This window comes from Martes martes (genome assembly GCF_963455335.1).
Source record: "Martes martes genome assembly, chromosome: 13".
Lineage (NCBI taxonomy): Eukaryota > Metazoa > Chordata > Mammalia > Carnivora > Mustelidae > Martes > Martes martes.
Genome location: NC_137901.1, coordinates 58,956,042 through 58,971,712, shown reverse-complemented (window position 1 = coordinate 58,971,712; position 15,671 = coordinate 58,956,042). Strand labels below are relative to the sequence as shown.

At 42.4% G+C, this 15,671-nt stretch overlaps 1 protein-coding gene across 4 annotated transcripts in view; it reads left to right on the top strand.

Annotated features, from left to right (window-relative positions):
* PIEZO2 (piezo type mechanosensitive ion channel component 2) overlaps positions 1-14,432 on the top strand; it is a gene marked incomplete at its 5' end in the record, with an annotated part of 454,715 nt that extends 440,283 nt beyond the window's left edge. For all 4 annotated transcript variants that reach the window (XM_080822189.1, XM_080822187.1, XM_080822188.1 and 1 more), the window contains 7 exons: positions 3,661-3,849; positions 4,194-4,286; positions 5,591-5,763; positions 7,579-7,707; positions 8,897-8,976; positions 11,853-12,036; positions 12,877-14,432. In XM_080822189.1, coding sequence (XP_080678315.1) covers positions 3,661-3,849; positions 4,194-4,286; positions 5,591-5,763; positions 7,579-7,707; positions 8,897-8,976; positions 11,853-12,036; positions 12,877-13,129 — 1,101 coding nt within the window. In that variant the 3' untranslated portion in view covers positions 13,130-14,432. The remainder of the gene's footprint in view (positions 1-3,660; positions 3,850-4,193; positions 4,287-5,590; positions 5,764-7,578; positions 7,708-8,896; positions 8,977-11,852; positions 12,037-12,876) is intronic.
* Positions 14,433-15,671: the final 1,239 nt, after the last annotated feature.

The following is a 15,671-nucleotide window of genomic DNA, read 5'->3' as shown; positions in this document are numbered from 1 at the left end:
TTTTGTAGCCAAATAAAGGGAGACAGGGGGGCAGAAACAGTGAGGATCTTTAAGTGTCCCATTGGTTTCCACCCCCTGGACTTGGGAATTTTGGACTCACTGTTGCCTTTAGTCAGCAATAGCGTCCAGATGTCTTCCCCTTTTGGCAAATGTATATTGTAGTTATTTTTAAAAAGAAGAAATGATACATTGCTGTGTGACCCAATAATTCTTAAATGGCTCATTGGGGAGCAGAAGGGAATGTGGTACGGTAGAGAAAAGTGAGGTCAGGTGGCTTGGACTCAGGCTCACCCTCTGACTCATTCTTTGATGAGCGACAGGATGATATGACTTCTTTGTACAGAGGAAATTGAATGGCAAATATTTGCTTATTCTGTTAGATTGAATATTAAGATTTAAATATGGATAGAATTACTGTTATTTATTGGATTTTTTCACAAGTTTAACATCTGAAACAGGAGTCTGTTGAATAATAGCAACAGGACTGCTCAACGATAATTAGCTGAGGTGGTATAAAATGTCTTTTTTTTCTCTTCTCCATAATACTCTCTTTGGAAAAGTTTCCTCTAGTCTATATATACTTTCTAGTATGTTCTGTTGCTGCTTCTGGGAATTTCAGCTTCACAGGGCAGGGGCCCACTGACCTGCGGGCCCCGTGTTTATGGGGTTTGTGGGAGTGAAGGAGATAGGGCTGGCAGTAAACTTAAACTCATAGAGCTTGTACTGATTTTTAAGGAGCAGAAAAGCTGTTAAAACGTCAGAAAATGGTGGGCTGCCTGGGTGGCTTAGTAAATTAAGTGGCTGCCTTTGGCTCAGGTCATGATCCCATGGTCCTGGGATTGAGCCCAGCATTGGCATCCTGCTCAGCAGAGAATCTGCTTCTCCCTTTCCCTCTGCCTGCCACTCTGCCTACTTGTGCTCTCTCTCTCTGTGCCAAATAAAGAAATAAAATCTTTTTTAAAAAATGACAGAATATGAGAGATATGAGAGCTATTCTACCAAAGGAACTTTGAGGGTAACAATCATGGTGACAAAGGATCTGGAAATCATGACAAATGAAGAAGACTAGAAAGAAAGACAAGAATTGTTCTGCCTGACGTAGAAAAAAATGGAAGGAGGCAAAAACAATACCCATTTGTAACTATTTGCAATACTGGGAAATAGAGGAAATGTCTGAATTTATTTGTAAGGCTCAAGATAACAGAGTTTAAGACAAGTTAAGAAAGGCACATATTGCATGGAGCACTGGTTGTGGTGCATAAACAATGAATTTTGGAACACTGAAAAAAAATTAAATTAAAGAAAAAAGACAAGTTGACAAAAGCTCTGGTAAGTTTCAGTGGGATATGAAGAACTTTCTAACAATCGAAGCTACCCCATCACAGCTTGGCCACCTCAGGAGGTATCCATGTATACACGGTGACACTAGAAGAACTCACATCCTGGACCCTCCCTGCTGGGAGGTACGGGTTCATCTCCAGCTCCAGGAGCTAGTCATTCATTCAACAATTACCATATCAGTTGTCTATTGCTGCAATCAAACAGCCTCAAACATAGTCGCCTAAATATATATATATATATATATATATATATATATTTATTATATATAATATATAATAAAGTAATATATGTTTAATTTAATTAATTATATATTTTAAAAATAAATAAATTAAATATATATTATATATAATACATTTCTATAAATATATATATATATATATATATATATAGAGAGAGAGAGAGAGAGAGAGAGCACGCAGAACAGGGAAGGGCAGAGAGTGAGGGAGAGAGAAAGAAACTCAAGCAGGGCCTAGGCCAAACACAGAGCCCAACATGGGGCTTGATCTCATGACCCTGAGATCATGACCTGAACTAGTCCCTCGCTTAATTTTCTGAGCCACCCAGGCACCTTAAACTCAGTGGATGAAAAATCACGATTTCCTTTGCTCGCAATTCTGCAGGTGGGCAGTTTGGGCTGGACGCCATTGGACAGACTTGCCGATAGGTCATCCTGTGGCTGCCCTTTCAAAGAGACCAAGCACAGGCAAGAGAAAGGCCAGAGAGAGAATCAGTTCAAGGGAGAGGCAAGTTGAAAGGATAATTTTAGAATGGAGAGGATCTGTACCTCTATAGATGTTAAGGGAAAGAATAGTAGAAAATAGAAAAGCAAAAGTTCTTAGCATTAAAGCCAAAGGAGGAAGGTCCGGGTGGGAATCAGGGCGCGGGGGGGGGGGGGGGGGGGGGGCGGGGTTTGGGCCCTGGAAAGCATGGAATCAGAGGCCTGGGTGAACAAGTTAGTAGGGAAGAGGACCGGCCATCCTACAGGAAGCTAGAGAAAGATGAGCAGTGAATAAACACACCACACAGCTCGACTTCTCCACGAAACAGATGAGTTCATGTGTTGACAGCAAGGGGGAAGGACAACATCCCAAGACCCAGGGCCCGACCGCAGGGGCACCGGAAACAGTAAGATGCTACTTCCGCTGGGTGAATGGGTAGGGAGTTCTTATGAGGTAGTCTCTCCGTCAGAGCTCACAGGACTGTCCCATGTTGATACGGGATCACTTTTCATGGAAGCAGCTGTTTCTGCCCCCATTTGTTGGCTCTTACAAGCCTTTCACTGTCTTTGAGCCAACAGGTGACAACCTTCTTAATACCACAGTGAGAAGTAACACCTATTGTCCATCCTCCTTGTGAAGACTGGTGTCGCTCTGCCCTGGAACACTAGGCATTCCTGCCCGTGAAAAGTTTACAATCATTGCTGTTATTTTATCTTCAAGAAATAAAAAGCCTCGTTTAATGTATCACCCCTACTTAAATATATACTTCTATCTTATACTAAGTCAAAGGTTTTTTCAGAGTATCAATATTTTAAATCACACCTGGTAGAACTTCCTGAGAACTTACGTGTTGGGGAGGTCAGCGCCAAGGGAGTCTGAGCAAATCTGGGACTCGTTTCCACTCTGTCCCATCAGAGACTGAAGCGTTACCAGGGACAATCTCTTGTCTAGTGTGAAGCAGAAAAGTAAGCTTCTTTTAACAGTGACTTTTCTTGGGGATTACTCTGAGTTGAATATACTGTGCTCCAGGGGCTTTATGAATATGCTTATGAAGCCAGAACAATTTCCTGAAAGGCAGAGTGTTGTCATATGAACACCCAAAAATGCAGGCCACTTGGTCCTACTCATAGTTTACTTTTCTTTTTTTATTTATTTATTTGAGAGAGAGAGAGACAGAACGTGAATACAAGCGAGGGGGAGGGGCAGAAGGAGAGGGAGAAGCAGGCTCCCACTGAGCAGGGAACCCAATGTGGGCTCAATCCCAGGACCCTGGGATCACGGCCTAATGACCTAAGCCGGTGGCAGACACTTAACCGACTGAGCCACCCAGGCACCCCCCCTCACACACACAATTTTAAGGAGAAAGTCTATCAGGTCCCATTGATCCCTCATGGTAACACAGTGGAGATGTGTTGGGAGCTCATTACAGCTTCACATCAGCACCTAACTTCATAGACTGGGGACAAGGGTGCTTTCCCCACTTCAGGGTGAGTGAAGCAGAATCAGGTCCCAGTCAGGTCCTGCGGGAAGAGCAAGTCATCCTTCCCCAGCCTGCTTCCAGCACTGGAAGCCTGAGCCCTGTGTGACTTCTCTGTTGCAGAGATACCCGCAGCCCCGGGGGCAGAAGAAGAAGAAAGTGGTGAAGTATGGCATGGGAGGCATGATCATCGTTCTGCTCATCTGCATCGTCTGGTTTCCCCTTCTCTTCATGTCCCTGATCAAATCTGTGGCGGGGGTCATCAACCAGCCCCTGGACGTCTCCGTCACGATTACCCTGGGAGGGTACCAGGTAACTGCTGTGTCCCTCCCTCCAGGTCTGGCTCCCCCGCCCGAGTCTCTCCTGACCACCAGCCACAGGATGTTCAGTTAGCTTTTGCGGCCAGATTCCCTCCCCCTGCATTTTAACTGGTCAGCATATGCGTGGCATATAAGATAAGGCACAGAAGACATTGAAAGGGTAATTCTGTTCTGGAGTAAGGCACTGGAATAATCACTTCCAAAAAGAGATCCCTGAGGCCAGTTGCCATTGGGTACACAGTGGGTGATGATATACTGTGTAAATATTTGTCTTTTAACCCAGGATGCAGAGACAAGCCTCTGGAGTGTTGACAGCACTGTTTCTTTGTTTTCCAGCCCATTTTCACAATGAGTGCCCAGCAAAGCCAGTTGAAAGTTATGGATCAGCCAAAGTTTAATAAGTTTATGAAAGCTTTCTCTAGGGACACTGTAAGTAAATGCATGTGGTAGATGTCTGTGAAGACCTTTCATCTAGGTGAGCTTACGGCTTGTCACTTTATTCACTGTTCTTCTGTGGCCTGTGGTGGTGGGAAGGACTCTTCAAGGATTACCAGTGGCCACTGGCCACTTGGATAATCTGAGACATTATGTCTGTATTATTAGATAGAAGTGTCAATAAACATAATTTTAATTCAGGACATTTTAATGTAAGCTCAACAGATGTAGGTCCTCTTTTATATTTTTAGATGTTTTTAATTGCGGTAGATACTGATCCCTTTGACGGCTTGGTCGATTCTGAGAACCTTATCTTCAGGGAATAATTCAAAATATTGGAAAAGCTCTATGCAGGTACCTGCTTGTGATGGCATTCTTAGTATTGACAAAAATTGAAAGCAGCTGAGGGCTCAGTAAGTAGAGGCTGTTGAATAAATTATGGCAAATGTGTCCAGTGAATCTGATGGGCACTGGCTTCCCTAGGGTGGTTGGCATGGGAGAAGGGGGCTACCGCTTTTCATTTTAATTACACGCTGTGTTGTCTGAATATTTTCCAGGCAACTTCTTTTGTAATACAAAATAATCATTGCAAAGACCACACATGGCATGAACATGTCTCAAGATAAGACATAAATGAAAAAGAATATACGCTATTATTTTTTAAGTGATGTTTAAAAATCTGCATTTCCTACTGCATATAATAGTGATAATGTCCTGTTGGCAAAATTGTGGTTGATGTATTCTTTTGTCTCCATTGTAAACTCAGAATAATATGAGAAATTGATTTTTCATAATTAAAATTTGCTTTACAAATAATACTTCCCTATTTAAAGAAAATGATTGGCAGATGGAGGCTTAGCTCCTTTATAAAATTATCAGCCTCTAATGCACACTGCCCAGACTCATCTCAAAGGATGTGCAGCTGTGAGGGTAGGACCAAGATGTTGTGGGTGGATTAAATTTGACTATCTCATGAGAGGGAACACCCCAAGAGTTGATAAGTTTCCTGCTTAGTGGCGAGGAAAAATGACACCAAATCCTTTGATTTGTCTTTATTGATTAATTGAAACGATTCTATACCTGTACTGTACTGAGATTGCTCTGTGTCACTGGGGCTGCCCATTCCGCATGCGGAGGGGAAGTAGTACCGCGGAGCACCAAGCCCATCCACTGTAGAAACTGTCTTTCCATAGGAAGAAATCCTCATTCAGCAGTCAGTTAAAAGGAAGAGCAAATGCTTTATTTATACATCACCACGTCTATGATATATTTATGCGTGTGTATTTGTGTGCATACAGGGTGCTATGCAATTTCTGGAAAATTATGAAAAAGAAGACATAACAGTAGCAGAACTGGAAGGAAACTCAAATTCTTTGTGGACCATCAGCCCTCCCAGTAAGCAGAAAATGATAGAGGAACTCATGGACCCCAATAGTAGCTTCTCTGTTGTTTTTTCATGGAGTATTCAGAGGTAGTTACTGTCTTTCCATGTATGATTTCCCCCTTTCCCCCCAATCTAAACTCGGGGTGGGGGTGGGAGGATAGAAGGACAGAAAAATTCAATTGATGTGGGTTTTGGTTGACATCATGCTTTGGGAACATTCATTTGATGCTACAGCTAAACTTTTGTGTTATTAAATAATGATCTGCCTGAGAATCTCTGGCAAAAATAAGAACTTTATGGTTTTCCTTTTTCCTGCTAACTTCAGTCTTTAAAGAGAGGTTGGCAATGAGTTCTGTGCACAAGAGAGAGAGGCAAAGTGAAAGGGAAATGGGTAAGGACTCATAAAAATGAAATAGTCTGGATGGTGGTAAGATTTTCCTGAAAGGGTGAAGTTTGTTCTTCGGCATTAAGAACTGGCAGCCTCAGGAACCCCAGTTCTCACTTGCATCCATCCCCCCAACATGGGGAAACCCTAACAGACCTTTTCTCCACACGTAGTGTGTGCGAGCAGCCTGACAGTCCCAGGAGGCGAGAGCTGAGAGAGACTCCTTCCCACCTAACCTGAGCCAATGGTCAGCATGCGGCCACTGCTTCACTCATTTGTTTTTTTTAAGTTTTTATTTAAATTCCAGTTAACATACAGTGTGATATTAGTTTCAGATGTACAGTATAGTGATTCAGCACTTTCATACAATACCCAGTGCTCATCACAAATGCCCTCCTTAATCCCGTCACCTACCTCCCCCTTCCCCCCTCCCCTCTGATAACCAACAGTTTGCTCTCTGTAGTTAAGATTCTGTTTCTTGGTTTGCCTCCTTCTCCCTCTCTTTCTTCTCCCCCCTTTGCTCATTTGTTTTGTTTCTTAAATTCCACACATGAGTGAGATCATATGATGTTTGTCTTTCTCTGAGTTGTTTTGCTCAACATAATACTCTCTAGCTTTATCCATGGCTTTGCAAATGACAAGATTTCATTCTTTTTGGTGGCTGAGTAATGTCCATATATATATCAATCACATCTTCTTTATCCATTCCTAAGAGCATGTCTTAGGAAAAGTTCTCGCATTCAAAAACCCAGTGTGTTAGTGAAGTACTTGGGACACCTTGACAAGATAAGCTAGTTGGAAAGGCTTAGTGTTTGTTTGTTTGTTTGTTTGTTATCATGGTCTTATTATTTCAGGATTCTCTGGAGGCTTACTTGGGAAGTCAGGTGATAGGTGCATTTGGGTCCATGATTCCTGGTTTCTAGGATGAAATTAAGAAAAAATCATGATAGGTACCTAGGAAGGCTTCTCCAATCTAAAATGACTTCAAAGGGGGCTGTTCAGAATTGAAAGAACTCCTTCCTGAATCTTATGTTCTCCTTCAGAATTTACATCCCAAGTTCCTCACACGAAATTCTGGACCGCCAAAAATTTATTTTCTAGCCTTTTCTTTGAAGCACTACCAAAAAATTAACGACATTAAAGATCAACTTTTGATCGAACATTCTTTTAAAAACGTGGATTCTATTAGTCAGCATGGAGACTAACCTCATTGGATTAATATAAGAATGTTGCAGAAATTCATATCAGAGCATCAAGACGGTTTCTCTTTTAGTCAGCAGACTGCCTCCTCACATGCCGTCTATTTTAAAGGTGTTTGTGGCCTCCCTGGGGTTTACTAACTTGGTTGTCTAAGAAGCTGGACATAAAGGTGAGGTGGACAGAAAAGGTTGGGGTTGACTGTTGTGGACCCAATGAAGACTTGGTGAGATTAATAAAATAGTCAAGTGAATTTTTGAATCTCTCTTCCAGACTTCTGACTAATCACTGACATTGAGCCCTTTTATCTTTCTTCACAGAAACATGAGTCTGGGTGCAAAAGCAGAAATAGCAACCGATAAGCTATCTTTTCCTCTTAAAAATACTACACGTAAGAATATAGCTAAAATGATCGCCGGCAACAACACAGAAAGTTCAAGAACGCCCGTGTAAGTGATTGCTCCTGTTCATTATCTTTAATAGATGGCTATATCTGGTACAAAATCTCCATTTGCAAATTCATATATGCAAGAAATCCAACTTTCTCCATTCTCCAGTAACCCAAGTGAATCTCTCTACTTGGAGATCTCATTATGTTACACTAAGACAGCTCTGTTTTCTTCCCCTCTCCCTCTCTGTGCACCTAGCCCTGGGAGCCCTGATCTTGTCTCTGGGTAGCAGACCTTGCTCTTATCTGACCATAATCACCAAAAGCCAAGGAGAGCCCCTGGGAAACCCCTCTTCTACTCTTACGCCTGACCTGGGCTCATTGAATGCCTGGCTAATGGATGGGGGTACAGGGAAGACAAGGAATAAAGGGAAATTTGGCAGGGGTTTGGGGGGAAACTCTATCTTAATGTATTATCTTGCCATATAAATATTCCACTTCAAACAAATCCAAGCTGGGATGTTTAGATTCTAGTACAAGAACTAGGAGGAAGGGGTGAAATGCTATGGGTGTAAAACCGCTAAATCACATGCACTGGCCAATGTCTAGTTCTGACCTCCAGTCTGCCCTGGCCCCACTGTGCTGCATTGAGCATCAGAGCTGCCATGATGCAGTCCTCACACTGTTTTCCCTAAGACAGCATTTTTTAATCACTACAGTTAAAGAAACCTCAAGATTGTCAAATCTTCCCTCATCGTTTCCCCATGAAAGAACAGGCCTAGAAGGACAGAGTGACCTGCTCACGTTAATCACTTCGTCCTCTGCAAAGGGAGGGTCAGGTCCAGGCCACCAGCTGTCTCCTCGAGCCTCAATCTTGTCACTAGATAGATTCATGCAGTCCACTTGATTATGGACATAATTATATACCTACATAGAGTACAGACATAGATCCTAGCAAGAAAGATAGCCCCTTGCTTCAGAAACAGTCACAGGTAGTTTTTAAGGCATTAATAAGCTCATGTACAGAGTTTACCTAAGTTTTTTAATAGAACCACTAAATTTGTTTGGCTTCAGAAATTTCTGATTATAATGGGGCCCATAAATTGTGATGACATCACATTGCATAGAAGTACAAAGACTCACTGTTATTTGTTTGAGATGAGGTAAAAGATGGCAACAAAAAGTCAATTTTATGTGGATAAAACAACTAAAACGTCATTACCCCCCCCTTTTTTTTTCTGAACACACAGGACTATAGAAAGGATCTACCCATATTACGTGAAAGCACCTAGTGATTCGAACTCAAAACCTATAAAGCAACTTTTGTCTGGTAAGAATGAGAAGGAATTGTTTCAGAACTCTTTTTAATTCTTTTATCAGTGACTACAGTTTGCATTTTCAGCCTTTCTCCAGCTGTTTTCCAGTTTTTCTTCCCTGTGAGACATGGCTTACAGAAGCCAGAGACTCCCAGCTACCGTCACTGGCCAGAAGGAGCCAGTCAGGCACCGGGAACCGTATTCCTCATGGTTTTCATTGATATAGAACATGATTGGCTTAAATCTGTGTTCTAGCAGCTTCCATTACTGATTCATCAGTCTGTTCACTTGTTTCTATTAACGTCCATCTCTTAGGCAGAAAACGGCCTAACGCAATATTAAATATGAAAGCCCTATGATAAGAACAATAAAAACAGAGCACAAAATGTATTTGATTCAGCCCAAGGGTGGTTAAGTATCAAGGTCAGCCTCTAGGGACTGCATGTACCCCAAAAAACAGTGATGGTAGCATGTTGATGTTTGGGGATTCTTAAGCATTAATTACTCAGCATTGTTTGACTTCATCAATTGTTTGGATCAGAGCAGGTGGGTACAAGTGGTAAAAGTAAAAGGACAAAGCAGTTACCCAAGTCATGTTCACTCCTTTGCCAACGTGGGTCGCTCATGGTCATCAGTGAGTGTGTCAGGCACTGGAGACCAGGCTCCTTGAGGCTCATGTTTACCTGGAAAGATGGGGATGTAAATGAATGGCTAGAAGGTCCCATGGAGACCAGCAGAAGTAGAGGTTCAGAAGACAAGCATGGGTGGGTCCCCACATCTCTATGCTCTTCTTCCTCAAAAGTCAATAAACAATACATATGTCTTACACGGTAGTTGTGAGATGCACTGAGTACTTTGGTATTTCCGTTTCAGTCCAGATAGTTCTAGAAATGCTTAGTCCAAGAGCATAGATGGCTCAATGATCAGTCATTCCCTCTGAAATGCTACTGTCCCTCAATGGGTCCTTCACAGCTGCTGCCCCCCTCATCAAATGATCCTGCAAGCCTGCCAGGGCCCTCCTTCAGCTGCCTCCCTCTCCCTGGCAATGGGGCTCAAGTGTTCACCAATCCCCCACTTCCTTTCAGCTTCAGGAAGATGGGACTCCTCCCTCCAGGGTCAGCCTCACCTTGTGCCCAAATTCCCAGCCCTTCTCCACCCTTATTTTCCCCTTTCTCAGCCACATGCTCTGTGCTCCCCAAACATAGGCTTGTTGGCTGTGGGTCATTTGAGGTCCAGCCAACAAAGTCCTTCTTCCCCAGACCACACAGTCTCGTGCTCTCGGGTCTTGTCAACACAATAGCTTCTCTGATGAGCTGCTTTACTTAGTTACGTCTAATCTTTAGCATAAGTTGGTGGTTATCACCAGTTTACGAAGGAGGAAGCTGAGGCTTAGGGTGTGAATTATTCAGCAGAGGTTATACAACTGATACATGAACAAACTAGATTCCAACCTAGGCCAGATGTCCCTTCTTAGAACTCTCTAGACTTCAGAACCAAGGTTCTTTTTGTTCCTGAGCATTATGAATGGTTCACATTCAGGCTGCTAAGGGTTTCTTTATCTTTAAGAGCTTCCTACCTCACTCTCCATCATTCCATCCATCTGTCCGTCCATCCATTCACCCATCATCCAATCAATCCATCAAATAGACATTCATTACCGGGCACTGTCCCAGATTCCTCTGATCCAGGAATTTAGCAGGAAATAATGCAGATGCGGCCCCTACCCTCCCAGTCCACCACTAGAATTCTCAGCCTAGGCCCTATTATCATTGACGGGGGTGGTATTTTCTTAGAAAGACCTACTCAGTGAGCCTGATGGTTGATGGGAAGATCTTTGTGGGAAGTGGCAGCAGTGGGGACACTGAAGGGCTGGTCACGAACTCGGATATACTCGGTGCTACCACAGAGTTTCTGATTGAAGATACAGACTCTACTGGACCTTAGTGGAAGGGAAGACTTTGGACAGTGGGACAGCTCAGACTTTGTAATTAAAAGATAAAAAGGACCAAAAAAATTTAAAGCATTTAAAATCTAGTAAAATAACTGAAGGGCCAAAAAAAAAAAAAAAAGAAAGAAAGAAAGGAAGAAAGACCTACTCAAAGAACTCCAAGCTTTCTTCCACCCTTTCACAATTCTTTTATATTGACTCTGTGCTCCAACAAAAGCAATCATTAACCACGCACCATGGATTATCAGAACTTTACTGAGCTTCACGCCATCAAGCCCCCTGAAATAGCCTCCTCTCCCCGACCATCCCCACTTACTGAAGTTCTCACCCCACAAAACTCAGCTCAGAAGCCATCTCCTCTGGGAAGCCCTCCTGGATCCTACCAAGGAGAAGTAGTCTCCCCATGCTAAAAGAACTTGTGGGTGCAGGTCCTGTAGTGGTTGCCTCATGCCCATAAGTCATGCTTGTATACATGGCCTGCTCCTGTTGAGATATGGAATCATGCTGTATGCAATTTTGTAACCCCTCATCACCTGACAGAGGGCCTTCTTCTCGAAGACACTTTGTAAATGCTGGTAATAGGATTGAATTAGTCAATTCACTAAAAAGTTGGTGATTTTGGATTTTTAAATGTCTAACTAGTTGTCTGGAATTCTCAGCAAAGACACTCAGGTGATGGGTCATCTTTCTCTCCTGTGACGTGTCTGCCATGCTCATTCAGCAGCAGGGAGCTATCTGTTTAGTGACAAGGAGAAAACACGCACACCTAGGGCCGACTTTTCTTTCCTCATTCACATTGTTACCGTGTCCCTGTGTCCTACTCATCCAGGCACTATACACCATGCTATGGATAGTAGTAACCGGGGTTTGCCATCTGAGGACTGCTGAGCCTAAATCCTAATAGTCTCATGCTAACTTGATTTCATTTTACTCCTCTTCCAGAAAATAATTTTATGAATATCACCATCATTTTGTCCAGAGACAATACAACTAAATCTAACAGTGAGTGGTGGGTTCTCAACCTGACTGGAAATAGAATATACAATCAGCACGCCCAGGCCTTGGAACTGGTGGTCTTCAATGACAAAGTTAGCCCCCCAAGTCTGGGGTTCCTGGCTGGCTACGGGTAAGAACTTATTTCATAGTTAACATTTATAAGAGTCTATTTCTGTATCATATAAAGTTGAGGATGGGAATCTCTGTGTCTTCCCAGAATTCTTGAACTTAATAGATGAACATTAAAATTCATAGGTTATTGGCCCTTAATTTAAAAAAATGAAGAACCAGAGTCCCAAAGAAGTCAAAATGCCTGATGTGAGTAACATCCTTAAGGACAGGTCTAGAAGTCATATGTCCAGTTTCTTCGCTCTACACCTTCCTGTTATGTTTGAGGCCATTCAGTGTTTAGACATAGAAATTGATGTTGGGTTACCTCTTTTCTGTTTAGATTGCCTTCTGACCCTAGCAGACATGGTCTCAGTCAGACGTCGCAGTATGGGATATGGTCCGATGTCCAGAATGGTCTGAAGCTACCGTTTCACAGTGTTCTGATCCTTAAATGCTAGGACACATACATCCCCAATAGGACATGAACGTCTGTTAAGAAATCATTGTCTATGTAGAATTGTATTTATAAAAATAAAGTGCTGGGTGCAGAAAAGTGTATATAGTACAGTGGCATTTCTACCAAATCTCTTATGTGATTTCTTTATTTAATATATGCAGTAAAACCACCTGAAGTTTATCTGTGAAACTCTTAACATCAGTTATTTCCAAAATTTGGATTTTTTTTTCATTTTCATTTTTCAAGTGTTATAGTTCTGTCAGGGAAAAACTTTAAACTTTGCTCAGTCTATCATATCTTCTGTGGAGTTGGAGGGAAATACTGTTTTTTTTTTTCTTTTAGATGCATTCTATTAACTGTATTTGACTGGTAAATACAATTTCTACTCGATTTTTTTTTCAGTATCATGGGATTATATGCTTCGGTTGTCCTTGTGATTGGGAAGTTTGTCCGTGAGTTCTTCAGTGGCATTTCTCACTCGATCATGTTTGAAGAGCTTCCAAATGTGGATCGAATCCTGAAGTTGTGCACAGATATTTTTTTAGTTCGAGAGACAGGGGAACTGGAACTAGAGGAAGATCTGTATGCCAAATTAATATTCCTGTACCGCTCACCAGAAACCATGATCAAATGGACTAGAGAAAAAACAAATTGATCATTCAAGACACAGACTGCAAGTCAAGTTAACATTTGAATTTTTTTAAAAAAAGCACAATATTCTCATAAGAGCTAAGCATTTCTAGTTGGATGGCAATGGTTTCTCTTCTGACAGGTGGTCAGAAGGAGCTGACTTCCTTTTGCAGTCTAAGCTACCTTGCAAATGAAGGCGCTGTTGAAAAAGTTATTTGTAATTCCATTTCTCCAAAATCAGGGCTACTTGTTTTATGTTTTAGTCAACAGTGTCTTGTGTTCTGATTGACTATGCAAAGGAGTCATTTATGGATCTCCTCTCTCAGAGACACAGGAGAGAAGATGAAGGGAGAAGGAAAGACACCCGTGTTTCTCTGCACGGGGACCGCACCCTTCCTGAAGCGATGCTATAATGGCGGACACTGCGCTCTGTCACCAGTGGGGAAGCTGTGGTGAGGAGAACAGATGGGACTCAGCACACCCCAAAAATATGCAACAGCAATAGGAGGCTGAAACTCCTGAACGGATTTCTAGGGGGAAACGAGAAAGGGAGCTAGAGACCCATGAAGATACCAGAGGAAGGATAAGCCTCATTCTAAGCAAAAAGTTAACATTAGTGACACTCTTACTGCCTTATCTTAACTGAAGACTAATAAAAAAATCTTTCCATTAAACACCAGTGACTTCTCAGGAAAAAAAAAAAAAAAAGCAGCAAAACAAATATGTGGACCGGCTTTGTGGAGACCCAGCTCATGACCCGCTTCCGTGAGGGTGGCTGTTCTGCTTCAGAGCTCCTGCTCCTCGTCAGACACAGGCTCCGGGTAGAAAGATAAAAATGGCGCCCAGCTGGGTGTGGAATGAATACTCTGACTTTGTAACTTTTACTAACTGAGGTCATGAACGCTCTTCTACCTTTCCCCCTTCCTCAACACGCTTTTTCCCATTTCGATGATTTAAGGCAATGGTGTTTTCCAGTATGTGACATTTTCCTCCCTGTTTTTCAGGTATATCAAAGAGTTTACATGTTCCAATTCACATTTTTACATCTGAGACGGGTTTTTTAAGTTCATAATTATGGAAGAAATATGTATATTGAGCTTGGGGAAATAAAAAAAAATGGCCTTTTCTTAAATTATTATTATTGGTAATACAACCTCTTCATTAAATAACAATGTAGCATGAAAATTTATGATTGAAATGTAGTTTTCATTCCGTATTAAAATACAGTTTGTGAGGAATCATCGAATGGAATAGAATACGTCAAAAAAAATGATCCTATGTAGTATGGGTTCAGGACTGATTTAAAATAAAGCACATCTTGCAAAGTCAGTTCAAGAATACTCTTCATTCTGCCTCTTTCGCATGAAGTAGGAAAAATGACTGTTTTCAACCCTATGTAAACAAGGTGTTAAAAAAATCAACTGAGGGAAGAAGTCACTTCTTGTTGGTTTTATTTGTCTTTCTCATGTGAATAATGAGATTATATTATTCCATGTGAATAATATAAGCAGGATGCAACTGGTAACAAATTAATTTCCAAAGAGTAACAGTGAATCCAGAGCTGTTGAGTGTCTTCTAGAAAATTAGTGCATATTTGTTCTTCAAACATGAAAGCCAACATACTTCCGCCCTGAGGAAATCAAGTCTTCCAGTCATCATAACAATAAGCTCTGACTACTTAGGGGAACTCTTGGACCACATTCTGATTCCCCAACAACAGCAAGAATCATTGTGCATATTTCTGGTTGTGAATTCTTTCTTTTAAAAATGTCAACTCAAGGGAATTTCCAGAGAGCTCGTTATGACACATTTAGGAAAGAGGAGAAGGAGGCAATGTTCCTGAGAAGAAAGTATAAAGTCAAAGTACAACAGAAAGCTCATGTTCCTCAAGAGAACAGTTTCCAGGGTTGAAGAAAAACCTTCCCCATGCGTCAGAGGGGAAAATGTCGAAGGAAATTTAAAAACTAGAAATAAATGTAGAAGGGATGTGCTTCCTTCAGGGAGGCACGTGGAGGCTAGAGGGGACATGGCAGAGAGTGAAGAGGTCTGCCGGCTCCTGTGGGGTGGGGAAGCCCCAGGCCAGCAGGTCACTTCTCCTCTCAGCCTCGTGTATGTGACAACATGAAGGAATCACCCTCCTGTACCAGCCACATTCTAAGCCCTGGCCCCATAGGCGCCCCTTAGATTGCTTTCTCTGGAGATAGCCTCTGAAGTAAAGAGCCACCAAGGACATTCGGGCAGTGATCCCGGGAGTTACAGTGGTCAGCAAGGAAGGCAGGCTCAGGCAGAGGGACAGGCTGTCCCAGCACGCAGCTGCAAGTGAGCTCTGGTCACAGCTGCTGCGTTTCCCTCTTTACTCTTCAGTCTGAGTGTGGATCACTGAGTCCCCCACGAACCCCAGAGCACCAGCATATTCCTCCCACCCCCGCTGTACAGCCACAGCCCTCCCCTCTCCGGCGGCCTGGGTCAGTTACCCCTGTCTGTAGGGTGACCTTGTGCATAAGGTGACCCCATCTATAAGGTGACTCTGTCCCTTGCCAGAACTGTCTTATTGTCCTTCCAGTTTA